This window comes from Tympanuchus pallidicinctus, unplaced genomic scaffold, assembly GCF_026119805.1.
Source record: "Tympanuchus pallidicinctus isolate F22 unplaced genomic scaffold, pur_lepc_1.0 scaffold24, whole genome shotgun sequence".
Lineage (NCBI taxonomy): Eukaryota > Metazoa > Chordata > Aves > Galliformes > Phasianidae > Tympanuchus > Tympanuchus pallidicinctus.
Window position 1 is genome coordinate 3,054,560 of NW_026294741.1, and position 23,710 is coordinate 3,078,269.

Sequence of the window (23,710 nt, forward strand, 5' to 3'; positions counted from 1 at the left end):
CACACAGAACGGCCCGGGTTGGAAGGGACCTCAAGGATCACGAAGCTCCAACCCCCTGCCACGTGCAGGGCCACCAATATTCCCTTGCACTTTGCTGTGCTGAACCACATCAGGTTCACCCGGGCTCACCTTTCAAGCCTGCTGAGGTCCCTCTGAATGACATCCCTTCCTTCCACCGCATCAACCGCACCACTCAGCTTGGTGTCATCAGCAAACTGGATTCCGTTGTTGATGTCATTGATAAAGATGTTAAGGAGCAGCAGTCCCAATACAGACTCCCAGGGGACGTCGCTCGTTACTTTTATTCAAGTAAAGGCAAATTTCCAACAATAGCACCAGCCCTGATCCGGCCCCAACTCATTGACTGCATCAATGCCAACGCGACACCGTCACATCAAGCACTGTTCCCATTCGGAATATTCACTGCAGGCACTGACACGGTGCAATGACCGCCAATGCTGTTGATTTTCATCGAGAGAGATCAAAAACAAACAGCCTGCCCAACAGTGCCAGGCACTACAGCTGCTGATACCCCAAAATCTCAGCCCTGCACTGCAGTCAGGAGGGCTACAGCTCATTAATTACAGATCTGGATATTCTAATCAATCTGGCAACTTCTCCTTCAAGTGCAACCACACTAGAGATACACGAGGTGTTAGCCTGCAGCTCCCCTGTTGGAAGCCACGTGCTCGACACCCTCCTCACTTTTCACGTATGAAGGAGCACACGATATTTGATTGAAAATAAAAAGGAGCTTGAAATGAAAGAGATACAAGCTGAAAAGGAACCAACAGAAGAGCAAGGGACATGACTGCACCCTCCCATGGGACGGACAGCACAGCAAGTTTTGCCCAGATGAAAACTAAGGCATGACAACCAGCCAGCCCAGCTCCTCCTCCAGCTATGCAGACACCTTCTTCATATTTCGGGCAGCAAACCACGTGTCACTCTTGTCAGCTGCCATAGCCTGCAAAATGAAAACATGAGCATGTTTGGCTGACTCAGCCATTCCAAACACTGGGCTGCCCACTCTCACCACCCTGCCCCACAACAACAGGCTGACTGTAAGGCTCTATAATCCAGAGGAAAGCTATCTTGATGAAGAAACTGTTTCTTGTGTACTAGTAATGAAAACAGGCACTGACAGCCAATATTTTCTGTTGCAAAGAAAATTCGATTCTACAGGTGGCTGTGATCAGGATGAAAACAAAAGGCAGAAATTTACTTACATCATCTAACAGTTTGTCACCATTGGGATCCACTTTGGACAGATCTCGAAATGCTTCATCTCCCACAAAACAGATTTCATGGCCATCCTAAACCAAATTTAACAGCAAGTCAGGCAGATAACCAGGGCAGAGAAATTAGAACTGACTTTATTACTATTTCTGATGCTACTCACAGGATCAGCCAAAATGACCACTTGCACTGTAGCTTTGCCAGGTGTGTCCAAGCTAACCAGAGGCGTTAAAATTTTCTGGTTCTCCTTTTTCATCAGTGCTTCAATGCTTGGCAACTGAAACAGAAAACAAACAACACCAGCCCCAGTCAGATGAAGCCAGGATGTATTCAGGCTGTTCTCAGTTACAGTTTCCTGTTACCTGCAACTCCATTGCATTTCCACTGTGAGAAGTTGATCAGTGTTACTTTGATCAATTCTGAGAGATTTTGCTAGTAGTAGACACCTATCTCCCACCACTCAGCTGGATGACGAGAGAGGTAATGAAAGCATGATGATTACCTCTTCCTTGGCACAGGAAAAGGCAATCCTTCCAAATGCTGTTCCATGATCCACTGCTCCTCCAACAGCCTTCAGCTCCAGTTTACACTGAAGGAAAACAAGAAAACCTAACAAACTTGCATGGAACACTGCTCTCAGTGCCACATTTGCTCCAGCTTCTCATTGTTGCAGACTGTTTCAACACTGCCCTTACAAGTATTTCCCAATGAATCAAAATTCCCAGAGCAAACCACAGCTTTTGGTTGTAAAAAAAGAAGAAAAAGCTGTTAAATTAAAGCATTCAGGCTCTGAAGTGCACAGTTGTTTCTATCATAAGATTTAGATCCTGTTCTCATGAAATGAGAGCTTTCTATGACGTGACTCTTAAAGAACTGGAAGGCTTTCTACAGAACTAACCTGGTTATCCGCATAGCCCAGCAAAACCCTCTGTTTTTCTTCATCCTTCTCATATATTTTCATCCCAAGCAAATGGGACCAGTAATTAACAGACTTGTGCAGATCAGAGACACCCAAGGTTACCTTTAGCACAGGATCTGCGGGAGTGCAGTAAATGGAGAACAGTTACAAGATAAATCATGGTTTTAATTGCATTGTTTTACAATCTTAAGAAGAAAAGTAATAAAGAAATAACAATATAGGCCCTGTTTCATAAAATGCCATCGAGACAAACGCACATCCAACTTGTAAATATCTTCTGAACACAAAGAAGAGCACGTGTACGTTTATTTCACCTTGCTTTTCCTGTCCCTTGTCTTCCAAGTAGAACTTGTATCCACCTGGGGCTTCAGTTTCAAACACACCGGCTGTGACTTCTTTGAGGGGCCACCCCATCTTCTTAGCATTGCTCACAGCCTGGCTGGACACCAGGGTTATGCCCTGCCAAGAACAGAAAAGACAATAAATCCACTGGTGCAACAATAGCCGAAAAACCACCTCCCTCAGCTGTGTTGACACAGCAACTCTCACCCACGTGCATCAGCAGGAAGACCTCACTCTTCACTGCTTTCACCCTTCCAGGCTCTGTTAGCCACAGTCTGTGGCTGTGGTCAAGGATATCTGACCATCCCAGATAGGGTGAAGCCCTACCTTTGGAAAGTCTGCCTCTACAGAAACAAGCCAGATTACTTTATAAAGCACACTGACCACACAACCTCCTGAGAAGCAGGTAACTTGCTCCTAGAAAATAAGCTTAGGCTAACCCTGCATCTCCCATGTTTCTGGGACATACTACTCTACTCTTCTTTCACGCCAAAGGGAAATGTAATGGGAAAAGAATTTGTGTCAATGCACTGTACAGAAGCAGAAAATCAAATCCCGGCTGTTCTACCAGCTTAGGGAGATGTTTGTGGCTCCATGCACCTGATCCTCAACATTCTTCAAACTCAAGGAAAAACATTAGCTCAACAGAAGCCATGAGCAAACACATTAACCATCAGCTAACCAATGAATAAATAATAACAAATGTGTGTCCCTACAGCACGATCCTTCTCAGCTGACCACTTCAAGGCGGATCTGTCAGCAAACACAGCAACCACGGGTGGGGAAGTGCTGAAGGAAGCATTTCCACAATCCTACATGAACACAAAGCTCCTCTACCTTTTGCTCTTCCAGCTTAGAGACAACTAAAATGCACAAATAAGAAGGGTTCAATAAATCAAATAGTATTAAAAAAAAAACCTGTTATAAGCCATATAAGAGACTTCTAATGAAAAAATGAAAGCACTTATCATGATAAGGTTTTGCCGAGCTTGGCACATACCAGAAAGTCGTTGCCAAGGCGATACTCTCCAATACCATAGTTGTAAGTCAACTCTGCAACAAAGTGGTCATCTTCTGGCCCATAGCCCACCATTGTTTTGCTCCATTTTCCATCGTAAGGGCTAGAAGATTTATTCGGAATGAATATGAGAAACAAACACCAAGAGATGCAACCATGAATGCTTCAGCAAAGAGCATCGTTTCAAGAACAAATAGCACAGCTAACCTGGCACCTCCCATTGGAAAGGAGCTGATGCTTACAGAGAGTTCTTGGGGCTGTTGTGGGTAAAGCTGCCATGACTGTAGAATCATGGAATCATTCAGGTGGGAAAAAAACAACTAAGAACCCCATGTCCAACCCCAACAGTTTCATTCTGGAGGTTCGGTATTAGAACATAACGTAACACAGCTATAGCAGAGCCCAAATGCAGACCCCACGCTGACAAAGAAATGGCACCACGGGGTGAATTTTTAATACCACGTGGATTCATCCGTTAAATACCGGGGCAGAACACGGAGGTGCGTTATGGGAAACGAGCACTTCGGGCAACGCACTTACCCATTGCAGCTGGCCTTACAGCCTTCATCAAACTCCTCATGCCTCAGAACCTTACGAATTAAACGTACACATATTAAAGATAGAAGGGAAAAAAAAAGGGGGGAGGAGGGGGAGGAGGGGGATAAACGGGCCGAGCTGGGGGCTGTGCTGTCTAAAAGAAGAGCAAACGCGATTCTGCCCGGTTCACCCTCCTCCCGCAGCGCAGGGCGTCTCCCCGGGGCTGAGAGCCGCGCTCCCGCTCAGTCCTCCCGCCCCCCGCACGGCGCTCACGCTCATGCCCAGCAGCTCCCGGTAGAAGCGCGCAGTCCGCGCGCGGTCGCCGACTTTGAACACGAAGTGCAAGGCGCGCCGCACCGCCATCGCTCCGCCGCCGCCCCGTCGCGCAGAAAGATGACGTCATCGAGCCCGACCTTCCCGCCGCGCACAGTGATGACGTTAGGAGGCGGCGGCGCGGCTGTGACGTCGCGGATCAAGATGGCGGCGCTGAGGCGCGCCGTGCCGGTGCTGAGCCGGGCGCTGGCGGGGCCCGGTGGGGCCGCCCCGGGACGGCGTTGGGTGCGGGCGCTGAGGCGCAGCCCTGTGCGGGTGCTGCCGCCGCTGAAGGAGCAGGCCGAGGCGCAGCAGAGCCCCGTGGAGCACCATCCGCCTCTCCCGGCTGTGGAGCGGGACTCGGCCGGGCCCGGGCTGTGGTACGAGAAGGCGTCGCCCGGCGACAGGAGCCTGGGGTGAGGCGCGACGGCGGGAGCGGCCCCGTCCCGGCAGCGCTCCCCTCACCTCACGCTTTCTACCCTCTTTTTCTCCCCAGAAAAGTGGTGACCATCGCTAAGTCGCGGAGTTTCCGCGACCGCCACGGGAAAGTGCTGCTGGAGGGGCAGAGGCTGATCCGGGACGCGCTGGAGGCGGGCGCCGTGCCCCGGGCTTTGTTCTTCAGCACCGCCCTGCACCTGAGGGAGCTGCCGTCGGCACCGCTGAAGGGAGCCCGCCTGGTGAGGGTGAGGTTCGAGGACGTCAAGTGCTGGTCCGACGTGGTGGCCCCGCAGGGGATGATAGGTGAGATGCGATAGAAACAGTGACAACGGTGCTCAAAGGGAAGTCATTCCACAGCTGATAAGCGGATAACGACGATCTCTGGCTTCTAGCAGCTCTGGCAGCGTGTCAAACACAGCGTAATTGGAGAGCTCCCTTCTGCTGTGAGAGCTGTGAAAGCGGCTGCTGGAGTCGTACAGGGTGCTAATGCTCGATTGTCACAGCACGCTGCTTTAGCTCTGCTGGGAAATGGTTCTCTCTGTGGAGTGACAAACTCTTCACAAATGTCCCTTATGCAGTGTGTCCAAAGATGGGCAATGGAGCTGTGCAGGGTGTGGAGCAGAAATCTTAGAGGGAGCAGGTGAATGAATTGGGATGGTTCAGATCCCTTGGCCTCGTGAGTGAGGCCTCATTGATCTCTACAGTGACTTGAAAGATTGTAGTGAGGTGGGGGCTGGTCTGTGCTCCCACGTAACAGCAATAGGACACAAGGGGATGGTCTCAAGTTGCACCACGGGAAGTTCAGGTTGGATATTTGGAAGCTTATTCTCTGAAAGAGTGGTCAAGCAGTGGGACAGGCTGCCCCATGAAGCGAGGGAGTCCCCATCCCTGGAGGCATTTGAGAACCATGGAGATGAGGCACTGAGGAACACAGTTCAGGGGGCCTGGAGGGAATTAGGTGGGGTTGGACTCAGGAATCTTTATGGTCTTTCCCTACCTTAATGATTCTGTGATTCCCTGGGGCTTTCTCCTGCACATCTACAGCTATGACAGCCAGCCCTCTCTTTGCGGTGCATCACCCAAAGCTCATCAGCACTTTGTCTCTTCAGGGATCTTCTCCAAGCCTGACCATGCCAAGATGTCCTATCCTGCTGCCCAGCTGCCCCTAGTTCTCATCTGCGACAACATCCGGGATCCAGGAAACCTGGGGACTATTCTGAGATCTGCAGCAGGAGCAGGTTGTGAAAAAGTGTTGCTAACCAAAGGTAAGGGCCTTTTTTCCAGGACAGGTGTTTAATTTGACAGATCTCTGGGGTAAGGCAGTGCTTAAAGATGTTGTTTCATGGAATTTGTAAGCAGTGTCCAGCACAGACAGGTTTTGCTGTGGGAAGCAGTTCCTGAGTCTTTGCTGGAACTGCTGCACTGTCACTGTTTTCCTCCCCTGTCTCAGGCTGTGTGGATCCATGGGAGCCAAAGGTGCTTCGTGCAGGCATGGGAGCTCACTTCCGAGTGCCCATTGTTGCCAATCTGGACTGGGAATCTGTTCCCAGCAACCTTCCTTCTGGTGTGCGGGTCTGCGTGGCTGACAACAAAGACCCAGGGGCTCAGGCTGAGGCAGAACCCACGTCCCAGGGAGCTGGCAGGTCTGGCTCCCTTTCTGGCAACCCAAAGGCTCCTGTAAAACCCAAACGCAAGGCTGCTCCTCCTGAACATGAAGACGAGGAGGGAATGGAGGGCGTCTGCGCCTCGGAGCTTGCTGCTCAGTATTACTATGAGAACTGGATACAGTCCCCAGCAGCAGTCGTGGTTGGTGGAGAGACCCACGGCCTGAGCCCAGACGCGCTTCACCTTGCAGCCAGCACAGGTGGGAAGAGACTGGTCATCCCTGTGGTGCCTGGTGTGGACAGTTTGAACTCTGCTGTAGCTGCTGCCATTGTGCTGTTTGAAGGGAAGAGGCAGTTGCAGTGGAGGAAGCACAAGCAAGAAGATGAAAGGCAGAAGTTCCCAGTAGTGGGATAAACTGCTGAGACTTGGGTGCTGAAGCAGCACCCCTTCCCTTTGGCACTCCGCAGAGGAATTAATTAATAAAAGAGCAGCCTGGTCTGTTTTGTTTGCTAAGAGATTGTTAAATAGCTGTGCCTGGAACTAGCCTCTCTTGCTCTGTGCTAGTGCAAGTGGAGCATGAGCTCCCCAACTTACCTGTGTGTGTGTGTGTGCCCCGGGGGGTGGGAGGAGGGACACAGCTTGCCCTGTGCCTCGCCAGGAATGCTGCAGAGAGGTGAGCAGAGCTCCATTCACACCAAACCCCACGTAGCAGCTGCAGTAGCATCAGTGCCAGCCTGGCCAGGATGCTGCTGGCAAAGCATGTCATTCCTCTTGCAGCCCTTAGGCTGTGCAACCACCAGTACTGCTGGACTGCTTGCCTGGGGACAAAGGAGCCACTGTACTTGTGGCTCTGGGTTAGGAATGCCTGACAGCTGCCACCTGAGCAGCTCCTGTCCATGCTTACACAAACCCTGTGCCTCATCAGGCACCCCACTGTGATGCAGGGCAGCAGAGCACCAACAACTGTGCTACTGCCAGGAGGTGGCAGTGCTTGTCCCAAGCAGCTCAGCTCTGGCAGCTGGGCCTCAGCACTGATAAATTATGAATGAGGGACTGGAAGAGTGAGCTGCAGGCACTGCTGCTCCTCAGATGGATGTTCACAGTGAGAGTAAGACCGGGGGCCCTGTCCATGTCTCCTTGAGGACAGTATTAGCTTGCACTAACACCCTCCTCCGCTGCAGGACTGGGGGCTCCTGCCCACGTTGCACGATGCTCTCAGCTTCCCTGACAGCTGTGTGTTGACTGACAGCTCCTGTGACAGCGCTGGCTGCCACCTGCCTTCACTGGCTGCGAGTTGCATGAGCTGCTCACTCAGCCACTGCTGGCTCCTGTTTCCTGTTACCACCGAAAGGTCATCGACAGGTCTGATTGTGAGACACCCAGACTGCCAGCCTCCTCCACATCTAAGCCCTGATAGCTGAGGACTTAGCAGGCATTAGCTCACAGCTGAAAGTGCTCCAGCCAACCAGTTCTATCCCCACAGACTGGTTCTGTCCTGGTTCCCATCAAATCGACCCCATACAACCCAATTCTAGGGCAGAAAATTGCTGCTTTGCTCCAGTTCCTACCAAGCAGTGACCTGCGTGACTGTGGCAGGCATTGCTGCCTCTCTGGGAGCCCCAACCGCAGTGTCCAGAGGGAAACAAATACGGGCTCTCCCTGCCTACAAACATCAGCCACTGCTGCATGACCAAACACTACAGACACCGCGGTTCCAGTTCCAACCTCACTGTAACTGTTTTTCAAACCACAAACACGAGATTGCCCCCAAACCGGCAGGACCTGCAGTACGCAGACAACGTGCGCTAGGTGGCAGTGGGGTCTGGAAGTGATTCTATTGCCTAGCTGCTCCACACGCAGCAAGAACTGGGACTGCAATCGCACTGCGCGCTCCCTTAACCCTGAGGTGGATGGTAACTCACCAAAGCACTGCTCCCTCAAAAAATCCCCAGAAAAGAGGGGATCTGAGTTAATTCAGCTCATCGGGGGCACTACGGAAGCAGGGCTGAGCCCACCTTCCAGCCAGGTGCTGGGGAGGGCAGTGAGCTGTGGCTGACAGCTCCACCGTGCTGCTGCTTCCTGACCGCCTCACAGCTCAGCAAACCAGCACCGAACACGAGAATCTGAAACGTGCAAAACAACAAGAGAGATTTACACCATTTCTGCCTTTTCCGCACTTGGCTGCTTTTCCCAACTCCTGCCAGGGTGGGTTGCTGTAACAGTGATAAAGGGAGAGGCTGTAATCCTGCCATTGCTGACAAACGAGCTGAAAGGAAACGTGGTGGCTCACACAACGCCCACTATTGAGCTCCAGGACACCGCCCTGATGGAAACAGCACCGGGGTCTGTGCTGGGCTGCGGGACGCGGCAACCGGCACCTCCCAGCTCGGTTATTCCATCAGTTTTATTACAAAGTTCCAATCACCATGTACAGTTTTTACAATGTCACTTTCGGGAGGGCTTGGCTGTGCTGCTAAGGACTGGAATCTTTTTTTTTTTTTCTTTTTTTTTTCTTTTTTTTTTTTTTTTTTAAAGAACAGCACCATTACTGTCAGGTTTGGGACACACCTACAAAAAACAACTAACATAGAAGGGTCGACAATTCATACCAGAGAGAAGGAACAGGAAAGGGAGAGGGGATAGGGAGAGCACAAGGGAGAGACCACGGGGAGACGAGGGCAGCCTGGTGGTGTTCTGCTCCTGGCTCAGTGCAGGAGGGATATGTGTGTGCCACGGGGGGGTTGGACTGCCCCAATGTGCGCAGCCAATGCTGCATAAGGCTGTCGGTGTGTGGGGTGGGAAAACTACCCAGGAAGTTCTCACCCCGAGGGGGAAAAGCCCGGCTGCGCTGTGGTCTTTCAGAGGTTGTCAGCAGTTAAGACTTTGTTTGGCCTCATCAGGGCACTGTTACTCAAGTGGGGAAGGAAGGTGGGGCAGGGGCAAAGGGGACAATTTCCTTATTGCTTCCTTAAAGTAATTTAGTCGGCAGAGGTTGTAGGAAAGGAAAGAAAAGGGAGAAGGAGGAAAAAAAAAGAGCCCCGAGAACCCCATCCACCGCCTGATGCATACGTTGGGAAGAACACCATGCAAAAAGATTTGCCTGCTAGCTAGTGCCATGTATAAAGTAAGTACGGTAACAGTTCTGGCCTGGTTATTAGAGAATATATCACCACGAAGCACAAGCGAAGTCTCCGAACGCCAACGACTCCCTGCTGAAAGTGCATCTCAAGGAGTTTGCTTAGGAGAAGGATTCACTGCGTAGAACAAGGCACCACAAGAAGGTTGGATACTGGGTCGGGCGTGAGAACACGCTGGAGAATCCATGAGCGGCGGAAGAGAGACCTAGTTTTAAATAATGTCTGTGGGTGCAGAAGCTCCCTTAGATGGGCTCGGGTTTTAGCTTGTCTGCTAGAAAGTCGCTGACGAAGGCTTCCACGATCTCCGGCGTGATCTCCTCCACATCCATCACATACTTGGCTCTGGCCGACATGTCCAGGATGGTGAGCAGGGGTGCAGCCTCAGGCAGGTTGGTGTAATCCCGGAGAGAGTCAGTCATGTCATCCTGGAGGCCAAAACGAGAGGGAGAGAGGAGCATCAGCAGAGCTACACATCCAGGAGCAGCGCTGCTGCCATGCTGCACATCCCAACAGAGCGCTGCGCTGCAACGTGCTGAGCCCTACCACCTACCCACAGAGCAAACCCAGGCTTCATTCTCACCCTGCTTCTTCTTACCCCTCTCCAGCCCCTTCCTTCCTCTGTTTCACACCCCCCACCAGGACCTCTCACCCCACAGGCAGACCCACAGTGTGTGTGAGTGCAGGCCCAGAACCCACAGCACACTCAAGCAACGCGCTCAGCAGCCAGACAAATCACAAAAGGGAAAAACTCATTTATCACTGCTGGGGCTGTGGAATTCAAACGTCGATGCTGGGGCAATTCATTTCCTGAGCACGGCAGGGAAATGTGGGGACACACAGGGGCCGCGTCCAGATCGCCTGGTCATTGAAACCGGGCATTTCTCTGAGCAGTTTTCCAACAGCAGCGATGGAAATAAAGGAATCCAGAGGCGGCTGGGAGCAATGCAGCACGGGGCGGCGGCCGGCAGGGTGGTTCCTATCGCGCCTCCCCTTCCACTGCAGGGTTTTCTGGCGCAGGACCACGTGGCAGGGAAGGGAGAGCAGGGCTGGGCCTGTGACCTCGGCCCCCAGCGCTTCCCACCTCTGGGACCGGCCAAGAGCCGAGGTGTTGGGATGCCTCGTCCTTTATGTGATCGCTGCAAAGCAACTGAAACCTTTTAATCAATGCAAAACCGGCCCAAAGGCACTGGCAGAGGAATGGGAGGCGCCTGCTCCGGCCGCGGCCTGGTTGCATTGTGCACTGGGGCCAACGGAGACCCGAGGCCAGCAGCCAGGGCTATTGAGGTGACGGATGAATGGGACGTGCCGGATGCTCCCCATTCTTCGGCCCTGCTGCCACAGGGATGTCGGGAGCCGCATGAATAGCAGCAATGTTTCAGCTGCAGCCAGCAAGCAGGAGGAAAACGCTTCGCAGGCTCTGGGGGAGGGGGGCAGCTCCCAGACCCTCACCATAGAACCCTTCCAACAAGAGACTCATTCAAGGGCGTGGGGCCGAGTTGGGACTTTCAGAGACCCGTCACGGCCATGGGAGCACAAGTGCCTGGGTGGAGGGGGCCCAAGGGGCTGTGGGTGGTGGTGGTGGGGGGAGCCCGGTGCGGCATTGCAGGCCTCTTTGTGTGCTGGGCGGCTCCGGGGGACCCGCTGGTGCGCACTGCGGCTGTGACGTGAGCATGGAGGCCGGGCGGGCGAGCAAGCGCACAGCAGCTTGGCAGTTCCCACCTTCCTGGGTCCCACAGGAGGGGAGCCAGGAGCTTTTTTAGAGCCTGACGCAAAACCTTTCCGGTTTGCAAGCCTATAGAAGGGTGAAACGCTACACAGACGACAAGAGTGCCCTGCTTCCCTGAAGGCCAAGAGCAGAACCCTGGCTCTGGGCACTCTGCGCCACATTCCCAGCACCAGTCCAGCCACCAGTAGCGTGGCAGCTTGGGAAACACTCATTTCCCACACATAAGTGAAGCCCAAGAGAAGGGAGTGCTGTGACAAAGCACCTTACAGCACAGCAGCCAAACCTCAGGCCTTGCAGATCTGCTCCGCAGGCAGCCCCTGCCCATTCCCAAAGGCAGTTTTGTCCAGCATTATCTGCACGGCACAGAAATCATCCCTCCCCATGGGATCGGGGCTGCCTCCACCAGAACTGGGCAGGCAGTAGCATGCAAACCAGCTGCAGGCCAGGCTCATCCTACACCACAGCCAGGGGCTGCCCCATCAACTGGGCGAGTGCACCCTGGGGTCCCTCACTTCAAAGCTGGGATGAGGAAAACCCTCTCCAGCGACGTGGGAGGGCTCTGCTCTGCTAGCCTCTCCCCTTCCAGGCAGCCTGGGCTGGCCTGGCCCAGCTCCCAGCAGAGCCCATGCTGCCAGCACATGCTGGCACCACCGCGATGACTTTGGGCAGCTGCCAGCCCATTAGGGAAGAGGCTGGAGTGCTAGTCCCTTCCCTTCACTCAGGGTGGCAAGAAAAGCAGCAGCACTGCAGTGAGGTGGGAAGCACAGCCAGGCTGACCTGGCTGCCAACAGACTGAAAGCAGAGACTGACTGGGAGTGCTGCCCGTGCAGCCAGCACACACAGCCCCAGTGTTTGAAGTGGCCGCATGGAGCTGGGAGCGCCAGCGTGGGAGCTTGCCACCCACTCCTGTCTCCCAGTGCCCATCTCTGCCTGTCCCCACCAGTTCCCTTCCTGGCCTTGAGGCTTTCCCACCTTTGTACAAGCCCAAGACTCAAAGTACTGAGGGCAACTTACAGCAAAACTTGGGAAAGAATCCCTCAGCTACTAGAATCCAACGCAGGCTGCGTGGCTGCACTCAGCTCAGCTGAGTTCATGACGAGTTGCTGCAGCTCCATGTCTCAGTTTACCCACCTGGACAGCAGACAGCACTACCCAACCCAGCTCAGATCCTGAGGCCTGTGGCTCAGCAGCACACAGGATGGAAACTGCCCTATTTCCACCAGCCCCAGCAGCGCAGGATGCAGCCCTGTGCTTGCAGGGAGCCCTCACGTTCCCCTCCTGCTTACCTCGCCTGCCACAAAGAAGAGCAACGGTGCCTCCTCCTCTTTGGCTTTGTACTTAGCAATGATTTTTTCAGCTATGGGCTGAATCAGTTGTTTCGCTGCCTCCGACTCTCCGTCATCCTCTGAATCTGCAGGGCACAGATGTGGGGAGACAATACAAAAAGGTTAGGATCAAACAGATGCAAACAGCCCGGGGCACGGGCAGCTCTACCCCACAGCAGCAACAAGGAGGAAATAGGAGTCTGAACACACAGCAGCAACTTCAAAGCCATGCGGCTGTGTAGCAATTAGGGAGCAGCTGAATTGCACTTTTCATGTGAGACAGGGAAACATGTAACAGAAGAGCAGCGCCCGCTCCCAAAATACTTCACCGCTTGCTCCCTTGGTGCTGCTGCTGCTGCAGCACAGGGACAAACAGAAGCAACAAAGCTGGTGTGCAGCTTGAAAAGGTAGGGCTGTTTTGAAGACCAAATGAACGAGCTGCCTGCCACCCTGCCCGCCACCCACCATCCCTCCGCCTCGGGACGGCAGCTCAGCAGCTTTTCTGCTCGAGTCTCCGCGGCGGCGGCTCTGTAAAGGCAGCTTTGATTTGCCAGAGGTAGAGTAGAAAGAGATGGAAACATCAATCAAATGCCAGCCACCACTGAAGTTCAAATACTGAATTGGAGAGAAGAGAGACAGCGTCCTTGAGCAGCACCTAGATGAAACGATTTCAATTTGGGGACAACTTTCAGCGAGAAAAAAAATAATAAATCATTAAAACAAAAACCATAAAAAAAAAAAACCAAGAAAACAGGCTCCTTGTTGCCTGGCAGTGTGCAGCTCGTGTGAACCCCTGGAACCACCTGGTGGGCACTTCCCAGTACCAGAGCTTTTGCACAGTGCTTCCCCACCTCCTCCCTGGCTTCTTCAAGCAAAGACAAGAACGCTGAGGACACTGCATGCTGCACTGTTGGATGTGTCCTGTGTGGACGACAGAGATAAATACTTAGAGCTGTGGGGCTTATGCAGTGATTGATTTTTCTGCTAACAAACGCTGCTGGCTGCACTCCAGGCCAGCCCTCAACATTCTGGCTAACCCAGCCCTAAACTCTCCAGCGGCAGATGTACATCGCTCAGCATTTATTCACCCCCGATTCTTGCTAAGCCCACTGACACAGCCCCGACCTCACACACTGCACTCAGCAAATCCCACGTCCCTCCCAGTGCCTCAGGCTGCTTCTTCCTGGGGGTGCTGCTGTCTCCAGGTGACCCCAACATCAGCTGAACACGGAAAGCACAACTGAGCTCTGCACTGCCCCAAAAAGCAAGGACACTGCTGCTGGGGGTCTCTCAGCTGGACACAGATTGGCCAGAAGCCTCCATCCCCACGTTCCCCATGCACGACTTAGTGCAGCACCAGCAGCTTTCTCCAAGGCTGAGCATCCCCTTGGACCCAGGCGAGAGCCCTGGCCGCTGTTTGCAGAAAGGTGATAGAAAAACTTTGCTCAGAGCAATACAAAAATAACTCTTTCTCGAGGCCTGCAGCGACAGCCCCCATCAATCACACTCAGCGTGGAGAGCGAGTCCTCCCAGCTTGAGGAGAGTATTTTTGGCTCTGTGCTCACATCCCCTGCTGGGTTCTACTGAATAAATAATCAGGGTCAAAAGGAAATCTGAAAGGGAGGAAGGGAAAGAGCAAGAGACACATCATAAATGCTGCAGAAAAGGGTTTTTCGCTAACAAAGGGGGCATGAGGAAGCAGGACACATGCCCTGACTGCGTCCCAGCAGCCCCCAGCACGCTCCAGTGCCTGGCAAGCAGGCTCAGGGTGACACAGGCTCTTCAGCAAACCCACTGCACTCTGATCAGGGCAAGTGCAGCTTCCCCACTGGGCTCTTTTGGTCATTAGGATCACTGGTGAGATTTCACCATCTCCTGCTGGAGGGGAAGGACTAGGACAACCCAGCTGTGCTCCAGGCCCATCTCCAGCCACAGCTGAGCTTCATGGGTGGGTAAGCAGGAGCAGAGGAACCCCAGCTTGGGAGGGGAAGTCTGTTTTGTCCTGCAGCCAGATCCCCATGTAGAGGGGACACTCAAGAACCAACAAACCTTGCTCAGCCATGGAATTCAAGCCCTGAGCTGCAGTTGCCAGCATACAGCTGTAACCCTTCTGCCTCCCAAGCTTCAGGTATCAGCTCCAGAAAAGGCCTTCCTCCTCTCAGCCACCACCAGTGCATTTCTAGCACTCTTCAATATTAATTAGCATGCCTCACCACAGCCACCACTAAAGCGCCTTTTATGACAGCTCCTCTCTGCTGCAAATGGCTGCTCCTCAGCATGTCTCACTGCAGGGCTGGATTTGCAGAGTTGGAGGTGCAGACATGGGCATGGCTCTGGCAAACCCCTGTGAGCGGCAAGCAGCCTATGTTCCATTAGGGAGCAAGTTCCAGGACTGTCACCCTCTTGAATCCCCAAAGGGGAGGCAGCAAGCTGCAGAGCCCTCGCAGCACACAGACCCCTCCCTGCCAGGATTTGGCTCCGTACCTACAAAGAGAACAAGGCAGGGGCCCTCGTTCAGTTGCACAGCGTTGGAGTCCGTCAGCTCCAGCACAGGTTTGGGGTGCCAGGGGAACTCTCGGCATTCGATGTCATTCAGCACCTCCACCCGCCCCTGCCGTGTGATCACCTCTCCCTGGGAGTCCAGCACAATGAGTGTTGGGATGCCTGTGATAGGAGAAAAACAGGGATTAGTGGCCAAAGTGCTAATATGGGAATAAAAGGGTGTGGGGAAAAGGATCCGTCCTATTGCCTCTGATCTGGCAGGAGCCCAGCGTCAGTTGCAGCCACTGCAGCTTATGTGATGGGAAGCGGGATCCCTGGATCCTGTTTCTGCTCTGGGAGAGCAGTAATTGAGGAGCCAGAGCAGGAAGCTGGGAGACAGGCTCCGGCATCGCCTTCCTTTCCTGTCTGACTACAGGGAGAGCTCACGCACTGCTGCCCCACGCTGATGTTCCTGCACACAACCTGTGGCACAGCAGAAAGGACCCTGCTCAGGAGCTCACTGCATCTCACAAAGCATGGACAGAATTGTCTCCCGTGTGCACAGCAGAGCTCAGTACCCACACATCATCACCCCAGCCTGGAGACTCGTGGTTCAAAGCATCACAAGCAAACCTCGTGGCAAGGCAGGCTGCAAGCAGCAGCAGCCAGGAAGCAGGGTGTGTTTGTTCCCAGAAGAAGCCCACATTTCAGCAGCCATGAACTCCTTCATGAACCCCCCACACCCCTTCCGACACAGAAGTAATCATCCCATCATTTTCACAGCACACATCTGGGTCCAGCAGGTCACAAATATTGCATGGCTGCGACACCATTCTGTGTATGGAGAGGCAGACACCTGAGGTCCCCAGCTGATGAAAGGCTGAGGAGCAGAATGCAGCTGCACAGCAAGCACAGCCTTCACTGAATGAAATGGCCAAACAGGACTACTGGTCCTTGCTGGGAATGCTCCAAGGAACTGGTGCAGGAACAGAGCTGGGCAGCTCTGCTGGCACCACCAGCCCAGCAGTTAAGCAAAGGGGAAGTTAAGCTCAGTGCTAATTCATTTGTGCTGCTCCTTCCCTCCCCAAGCCCCCAGGGGACCAAGGGGATGTGATGCTGGGACCCTGCTCCAATGATTGTGCAGCTCCTGCCCCAGCACAGCACTGGGGCTGTGGGAAAAGCTCTGCAGGCACCGGGCTGCAGAGCTACTGGATACTTCCTGCACTTCAAATCAATTTTGCAGGTAATTATTTCACCTTTTATTACTTTGGAGCCTGCTCCCATGTTATTAAAAATGCTGTCCTGCTGGGTTTGCACATCGCACTTCTAGCTGCGTGTGCACCAGCAGCTGCTCAGACTGCAGAACGCACCGTTATTTACCATCCCCTGGAGCTGAGCAACACCAGATGGCACAGGGACCATGCAGAGCTGTGCCCTTAACCCAAAAAAGTGCCTTCTGTCTCGGGCAGAAAGCTGGCATCCAACAAACGGATGTAGGTGCACACCAAAACTGCAAGATTCAGGATGAGTGCATGCACATGGATGCACTGAGCCTTCCCTGGCTGTGCTGCCAGCCCATAGGATGCTGCCAGCACCTCTGGGCAGGGCCATGTCCTTGCCAGGGGACAGCGTGGAAGCAGATGGGGAAACTGAGAATCCCTCACACCAGTGCCGGCCTGCAGATCACTGGCACTCATCCAAGCTGATTTCCCCAGCTGGGGCCCAGAGCTGCTCATTGCTGAGCACAATGCAGCTCCTCCAGCCCCAGTACAGCCAGGCTGAGTGCCCTCCTGCCTGCAGGATGGGGGTCCTGAGTTGTTTATTTCTGCAGCAGCCCTTGGGAGAGGGAGGAATGCATGTTCTGCTTCATCCTTGGAAAACAAACAAAGAAACAAACCAAAACCAGAGAAATAATCAGTTAAATATGTCCCTCTATACAAAGATGGATAAGGGTAGATGCGGCATAGTCCCTCTCTCCTGAGAATAATGTGTGGCCATGTGGCAGAGAGTGCCAATTTAGGCCAGAGCACCATTCTGCCCAGAGCTATAGGGCTGGAAAGCCCAAGGATAAAACAAAAGCCTTATGAGGAGTGCACTAAAATGAGAACCTGAAAACACAGCCAGGATAGGTATGAGAAGAGAAAGGGATCCCAGCAATAGCTAAGGGATTTTTCTTCTTGGTTGCAGAGAGAGTGGCTTTAATGATGCTTTCATTCATCCCACCTGGCTGCAGCAGACGTCTTAAGACAGCTCTCCCAGGAAGCCTTAAGCACAAGCTAGAAAAACACAGCAGATGTGACACAGGCTCAGAAGAAATGCAGCTTTTCACATCAGGACCAGCTGCAGCTCTGCTCTAACGACACACAAGACAAACTGGGAATAAAGGCAAGGTTTCACCAGAAGGCAGTGGGCTGCTGGCTCTGCAGGCTGTGGGGCCTTGGCCCTGGGATTTGCTGGCTGGGACAAAGCAAGGAGTGGCTGCATGCAGCTGAGATTTAGCACAAGTCAATTCCCAACACCTGACCAGGTACTGTGCAGGGGATACCAGCTGGTGACTGTCTCAGCCAGTAGCACACAGAGGAGGCTTCCAGGCCCCAGAACTGATAGCTATGGCAAGCCCCTGCAGTGTGGCCCTGGGGGTGAATGGTGCTGAATGTCAGTGAGATGCTCTTGGGACACGCCTGCAGGCAAGGCTCGTTCTGCACTGACTGCTGATGGCTGCCCCTGACCTGCAGGAGGATGGAGCTGCAGGAGCTGGTGGTCAAAGCCAACAGGAGTGGCTCATGCTGGTGATTTCATCTGGGAAAAACACTGTTTTCTGTCATAAAGGACATGAAAAAACATCCCGAAAGGAAGGAAGAGGGAGACAATTTGATACCGGGCCCCAAGAGACAGGGGCCAGGCAGCCCGTGTCAGCAGCAGGCTCTGCTGTCAGATACTCATCACTCAGTGCTCAGCCCAATTGCTATCAGGCATTTCCTCATCCACCCAACAACAGCTTCCAAATCACAGCAGCAAACTGAGACAGCAAACCTTCCTACCCTCGCCTCTAAGCCCAAAGGTTCATTTCAAGCCACATTTATTAGAAATACTCGATCAAATCATTTTCCATGCAGGAGAAACCAGCGTGCTACTGCTGTCTCCTGGCACTGTCGTCCTATACAACAGTGGGTTACTCACGAGCCCTCTGAATTCTAGGCATTTCTCTAGGAAATACATGGCTGACTGTCTGTCCCAGCCTGCCTGCAGGTCCAGGCGAGCGGCTGCATTCCCCTCATTCCAGCCCAGACAGGGCTGCTCACATTCCTCCCATGCACGGGGCTGCACTCGTTGGGTCAGCTGCAGGAGCTGCACAGTAACACAGCGTGATGGTTGGGCTTGCAAACCCTAAGGGAATGCCAAGAAAGAGATTTTCTATCACAGAAAATCTTATTCATTACCTTCTGGTATTCAAAATAGCTCCAGGGCAGGGAGAGGTTACACAGAGTGGAAGCAATTGGGAAAACTCTCTCTGTCCCTACCCTGCAAGGCACAAAGCATCAGAAATACTACTGAAGCCAAGAGAAGCACATGATGATCAGCACCCCACATAATTCAGGTCTTCATCCATTTACGATTCACATCCTCACCCTGGATGCCTGCTATTTGGTCCCCTCCAGACCTGCATCATCTGAGAGATGCAGCCAGCCAGCCCACAGCACTGGGTCTGTGGGATCAGCTCTCAGCAAGGCCACAGCCCTTCCTGCACCTCCTTTTGCCAGCGAGCCCCAAAGTCCAGCAGACTGAAGCAGGCTGCAAAGGAGCCCGTCTGACCTGGGAATAATCAGGGCCTGCTCTAGACACAGGTCATCCTGTTAGTGCTACCCCACAGACACCAGTGATTTCATCTGCTATTCAGAACATTTAGATCTGCATATGCAGACACGCACCAAAGCACCCAGCTGCTAAAACTTCCAAGACTCAAAAAATAAGACTCTAAGATAAACCACCCTGTGTTTTAACGTTTTTGGGAATGCCAATAACACATCTGAAATCTTGAGGCCGATTTCACGATTTGCAGCCTGTTGAGAGCCACGTGACATGCAGGATCCATAAATTTCACCTTTCATTTGGCATCAGAAGCTCCTCATCAACCACAAAGCTCTACTTTCCTTTCTGGATCCATATGGTGAAGGCTGAGGTTGCTGCAGTGCATCTGTCCCTGTTGCCACGGCCACCCCAGAGCATACTGAGCACTGTCTTGGTCTCCTAAACTCCTTCCCCTGCATCTCTGGCTGGGCATCCTTAACCACCAAGCCTTAAACCAAACCCACACCTGCTAACCTGGGTGCTTCCCACCCCCTCCCTACTCACCTACAGCCACTACGTGTTATTTTAGAGCCTTTTGGGGGCTCTGGTAATTGCCGTGAGTCATAACACCAGAATTTAGTTATCAAGAAGAATCATAGATCAGACGTTCTGCAATGAATATTGTATAAGCTTTAGATGAGAATTAGCACAGACTGGCTCAGTTTGACTCTACGCATTAGAAAATGGATTCAGTTCCCACGAGGCGAGCATTTTGCGAAAACATGGGGGCCAAATGATTTGTTACTGAACCTGGCAATGCATTTATTTATATATTAAAACCCATATCCGACATGGAAATCTCATCTGCATTAAGTCTTGGCTCAGCAATCAAAATCACCATGAATAAAACGCTCGGAGAACACAACGGTGGGGTTTTATTGCTGGGGGTTTTTTTGACCTCTTTAGAAGAAAGCTTCTGAAACCCAGCACAGGAAACCTCTCCTGGCCATGACTTCCCAGCTGGGCTGTGGAGTGACCAGAGGGTGTCTGGAACAGAGCCCAGGGCTGAAACAACAGGTCTCTGAAGCTCCCCCAGGTAACTGCAAATCCCACAGTGCTGCAATGCATCCCGCAGGAAACTTCCAGGATCACAAAATCTCTCCTAGGACATGGCAATAAAGGACAATTCCCATCTAAGTACAGCATTCATTACCAGTCCCTGCCCAAAAAGGAGAGTTAGGAGACTTCATCTATGACAGCCACACACAAGCACGCAATAGAGAATTCTTTATAAGAAGCTGTGATACGAGAAACAACTCTCTCTCAAGACAGTGCTGCACCCAGAAGCAATTTAATATAGGTGGGTATGGCACAGCCCACTGACTGCACGTGGGTTATGAATAGAAGCATTCAAGTCAACCCAAATAAAGGCCAATAACTCAACTTACATTTTACACTGACTTTTTTGAATGCTGTAGGGGCCAACACAGGACTAAAACAACATGAGGTCTGACTGTCTTGCTGCTTTCCAGCAGCCCAGCGCTGTTCAGGAAGACAAGTTCTTTTGTTGTTCCAGCTCCAGGAAGGGCTCTGCTGGCCTGAGAAAAATCAGAGGAAAAGCCACCCTGCAGACACAACCCGAGGCACGTGCTCCTACACAAGGGATGCCTGGTGTCAGAGGCCAGCAGGGCTGCACAGGGCTGCATGGATGCTGCTCCCTGCACAGTGCTGTGAGGACTGAGAACAAAGGCAGCTGCTGGAGCAGCACAGCGTTGTCCAAGTTTGGCAGGAAATGTGGGAAGCCAAGCAGGCAGTCACAGAGCAAAACTGCTCGAATGCTCTGTGAGGATGAGGAGTCATTGCCTGTGCAGGGACAAGTGACAACCCAGCAACCGCTGGGAGCAGGGAGGAGGTTCCCCCCAAAACATATAAACCAGTCCTCTACATTTCAGCGTGACTGCCCATCACACTTCATACTTGCAGGGAGGTTCCTACTTTATGAAAAAACTGAACAAGTAGGGTTTGCAGTCCAACGCGCCCAAATCCCAGCGTCAGCATCCCCAGTAAAGCATCCCTGTCACGTGGGAATACGAGGGGTAAAATGGGAGCTATGTCAGTGAGGAAAGGGTCAGGGCACATGGGAACAGCAAATGTTTACATTTTCAGGTCAGCACACAACCAAGAGAGACATTTAAGGAGACAGCGGCTGAAGTGAAAGGGAAGGCTGTTGTTACTGTTTCCCTGGCTACAGCACACTCAGTGCTGAGTATCCATGTCTGGACACCTTATTTACAGAAAGTCCCAGCGAAACTGGCAGCAGTCCTGCAGGGCTCCACCGAAACCAGCGCTGGAGAAGGTTTTGAGCAGGCTGGGGAAAAGACAGGTGAACATGGAAAGCTTTTGCCTCGTGGGAAGGTAATTAAGAAGCAAAATGATGGCTATTTAAAGCAGGCTAACAGTTATTCTTGATTTGAGGTCAGAGAACAGAGCACAGTGTTGGCACCTGAGCTCACCCCCGAAGGGGAGTTCAGGGAGGATTCTGAAGAGGGATCGTTTCTCCTGCTCGCTGGGCTTCTGCCAAATGCTCCTATCAGCAAAACTATCCCACTAAAGTCAACACGGATGAATAAGCTGAAATGAATGCACTCAGAGGTTTGGCCACTCTGGGACCCTGCTGCTGCTGATGCTTTGCAAAAGCGATGCAGGCAAATACAGGAGGGTAAAACGTGATCACCAGGATGGTCCGTGGACCCTCACTGACGTCCCCAGGCACCTTTGGCAACATTCCTGTTTCTCTGCCTGCCTCAGCCTGCACCCACCTGGTTGATGTTGCACTGAAACAATGAGAAACACGCAGTTTGCAGCAAGACTGGTGGCTCTTTATCTCCTAATTCCTTATGTACAAGGAGAAATTCTATGTATACACGGAAGCTTCCTTGCAAGCTATTTACCTTTCACATCTCTGCAGTGCACCTCATCCCCTGCACCAACAACATACCGGTTCCCAGGAGGGCTGCTGGGAACTTTTATCATCTCTGGGACACTCTCAAAACACCCAGACAGAGAGAGCCTCTCCCTGCCCTCTGAGCAGCTGAGGCTGCTGGATTCTGGCACAGACGCATACAGTAAAGGCAAAGCCATGGTTTACATCAAACATGCACTCTTCTGTAATTCATGCTGCTAACATAAACCAGATGCCATCTTCCTCAGCCTCTGCAGAGAATGATCGCCTGCCTTTGCATTACATAAAACAGCAAGAAAATGAAATTTAAACCTTCAAGAAAAGACAAAATAAATAAATCAGTAATTAGGTAAAAAACATCCAAGCCAAAAAAAGCTTCCAAGTTTCCAGGAAGAATTAGGTTGTTTATGGAAGTCCTGTTTCGATTAACAGCCTGCCTGGCAGGTGGTAGGAATGTGAGTTTGCGGAGAGCAGAAACATGAAGCAGCTCTGCCTGGGGGCACTGCGCTTTGCTTTGCCATTTTCTTGTTTTAGTTACACAAGAGGAGACACCACAAACGTTCAACAAGAGCAGCAGAAAGGAGAGTTGCACCTCAGAAGGGCCTTTCCTACCTTGTATGCCATAGAGTCGATTCAGGCGTGACCGTCTGGCTTCATCCGCATACGGCACAGCTACCCAGGGCATCTCGCTGAAATACTGCTTGAAGGAATCCTCCGACCTGTGCAACAGAACAGGGCAGGATCCTCAGTGCTGCCCCACTACCTGACACACCCCTTATCCTCATAGAAAACCTGGCCTACAAAGACCTTTCCCCGCTGCACTAAGCCCACCAGCAACTGCCTCTGGGAAACACAAACCTGGGGCGAGCTGCACTAAATTTCAAGCCCAAATTTCTCCAGAAAGGGTCTGCAGCAGGCTTTTTGTGATAAAATACCTCCAAGGCCGGTTGCTGGGTGGCAATCAGCTCTGCCTGCACCAAGAGGTACCACTTCATTACCTGTCTGCACTAACGAAGAGGATCTCAAATTTCTGGCCAGCCTCCTTGATCTTCCGGTACGACTCCACCAGGACCCGTGTGAGGCTTCGGCAGGGAGGGCACTGCAAAACAACACACACATGGGCACACTGTCTAGATGATGGAGCCATCGCCAAAAGCCAAACGTGATCTCTTCTCTTCTGGAGAGCCATGAAACAGCTTTGGATGTGGCTGCTGTTAACAGTAGGAGGTCACCAACTCCCGAAATTGCTGCCAAAATCTCTCCCACTTTGAAAATTCTTCCCCTTCCGAAGAGTCAGATGAGGATGTCATGCAATTGTAATGCTGCTGGCTTCTACCAAAAGGACCAGGGCATCTTAACTGCTCATGCACCAACCGTCCTGAGGTCTTCAGCCTCTTGCAGAGGTTCTGCAGAGGTTGGCAGTGATTCCTCACCTCGCCCAAGGGCTGCCCAGAGCTCACTGCAATTGCTCTGCAGAGCACCCACCACTCACCCAGTGTGCAGAGAAGTAGACCCCGACATGAGAGCCCTCCAGAGCACTGCTGTCCAGTGTCTGGCCGTTGTTCCTTAGCAGAGGTCCAGCAACAACTTCACTGAAGGGTTTTGGCCCCCACGGGAACTCCAGTCCTAGAGAGGGTTGGGATGGGAGTGGGGAAAAAAAAAACAAAATATAAAATAGGAAGCATATGGAGCATTTACAGCTTCAAAAGCTCCACTAAAAAGCCATCCTGCCATTTGAAAAGATACGGGGGGTGCTATTTGAGGGACCCTATTGAGGCTCACCCCGTTAAAGGGGGATGTAGAATTACTCAACTGCCCTGGCACCACCACAGTGTTGCCTTGAGCACCCAGAGTGACCTCAGCTCCACAGGTATCTGCAT

General features: G+C 52.4%; 3 protein-coding genes across 3 annotated transcripts in view; 1 reads left to right on the plus strand and 2 right to left on the minus strand.

The window, feature by feature from the left end:
- Window positions 1-284: 284 nt before the first annotated feature.
- Window positions 285-4,467, minus strand: GLOD4 (glyoxalase domain containing 4). Its single transcript, XM_052688639.1, has 9 exons — window positions 4,329-4,467; window positions 4,059-4,108; window positions 3,501-3,621; window positions 2,473-2,617; window positions 2,138-2,274; window positions 1,742-1,828; window positions 1,403-1,516; window positions 1,230-1,316; window positions 285-967 (listed from the first exon to the last, which is right to left on the minus strand). The coding sequence occupies exons 1-9, from the start codon at window positions 4,416-4,418 to the stop codon at window positions 902-904; spliced, it is 897 nt and encodes a 298-aa protein (XP_052544599.1). The 5' UTR covers window positions 4,419-4,467; the 3' UTR covers window positions 285-901.
- MRM3 (mitochondrial rRNA methyltransferase 3) lies at window positions 4,434-6,923 on the plus strand. The gene is made up of 4 exons (XM_052688637.1): window positions 4,434-4,783; window positions 4,864-5,108; window positions 5,915-6,070; window positions 6,256-6,923. Exons 1-4 carry the CDS (start codon window positions 4,449-4,451, stop codon window positions 6,822-6,824), a joined length of 1,305 nt encoding a protein of 434 aa, XP_052544597.1. The 5' UTR covers window positions 4,434-4,448; the 3' UTR covers window positions 6,825-6,923.
- Window positions 6,924-8,692: 1,769 nt separating this feature from the next.
- Window positions 8,693-23,710, minus strand: part of NXN (nucleoredoxin) — a 48,305-nt gene continuing 33,287 nt past the window's right edge. Inside the window, exons 3-8 of the mRNA XM_052688638.1 lie at window positions 23,323-23,456; window positions 22,829-22,929; window positions 22,443-22,549; window positions 15,083-15,262; window positions 12,560-12,684; window positions 8,693-9,972 (exon numbers count right to left, since the gene is read on the minus strand). Coding sequence (XP_052544598.1) covers window positions 9,790-9,972; window positions 12,560-12,684; window positions 15,083-15,262; window positions 22,443-22,549; window positions 22,829-22,929; window positions 23,323-23,456 — 830 coding nt within the window. The 3' untranslated portion in view covers window positions 8,693-9,789. The remainder of the gene's footprint in view (window positions 9,973-12,559; window positions 12,685-15,082; window positions 15,263-22,442; window positions 22,550-22,828; window positions 22,930-23,322; window positions 23,457-23,710) is intronic.

Coding starts and splice junctions, on each gene's coding strand:
- MRM3 (XM_052688637.1), top strand. CDS start 4,449: ATGACGTCATCGAGCCCGACCTTCCCGCCGCGCACAGTGATGACGTTA. Junction 5,109..5,914: donor GGCCCCGCAGGGGATGATAG/GTGAGATGCGAT, acceptor TTGTCTCTTCAG/GGATCTTCTCCAAGCCTGAC. Junction 6,071..6,255: donor AAAAGTGTTGCTAACCAAAG/GTAAGGGCCTTT, acceptor CCCCTGTCTCAG/GCTGTGTGGATCCATGGGAG.
- GLOD4 (XM_052688639.1), bottom strand. CDS start 4,418: ATGGCGGTGCGGCGCGCCTTGCACTTCGTGTTCAAAGTCGGCGACCGC. Junction 4,109..4,328: donor GGGAGCTGCTGGGCATGAGC/GTGAGCGCCGTG, acceptor TTAATTCGTAAG/GTTCTGAGGCATGAGGAGTT. Junction 1,517..1,741: donor TTTCCTGTGCCAAGGAAGAG/GTAATCATCATG, acceptor TTTCTGTTTCAG/TTGCCAAGCATTGAAGCACT.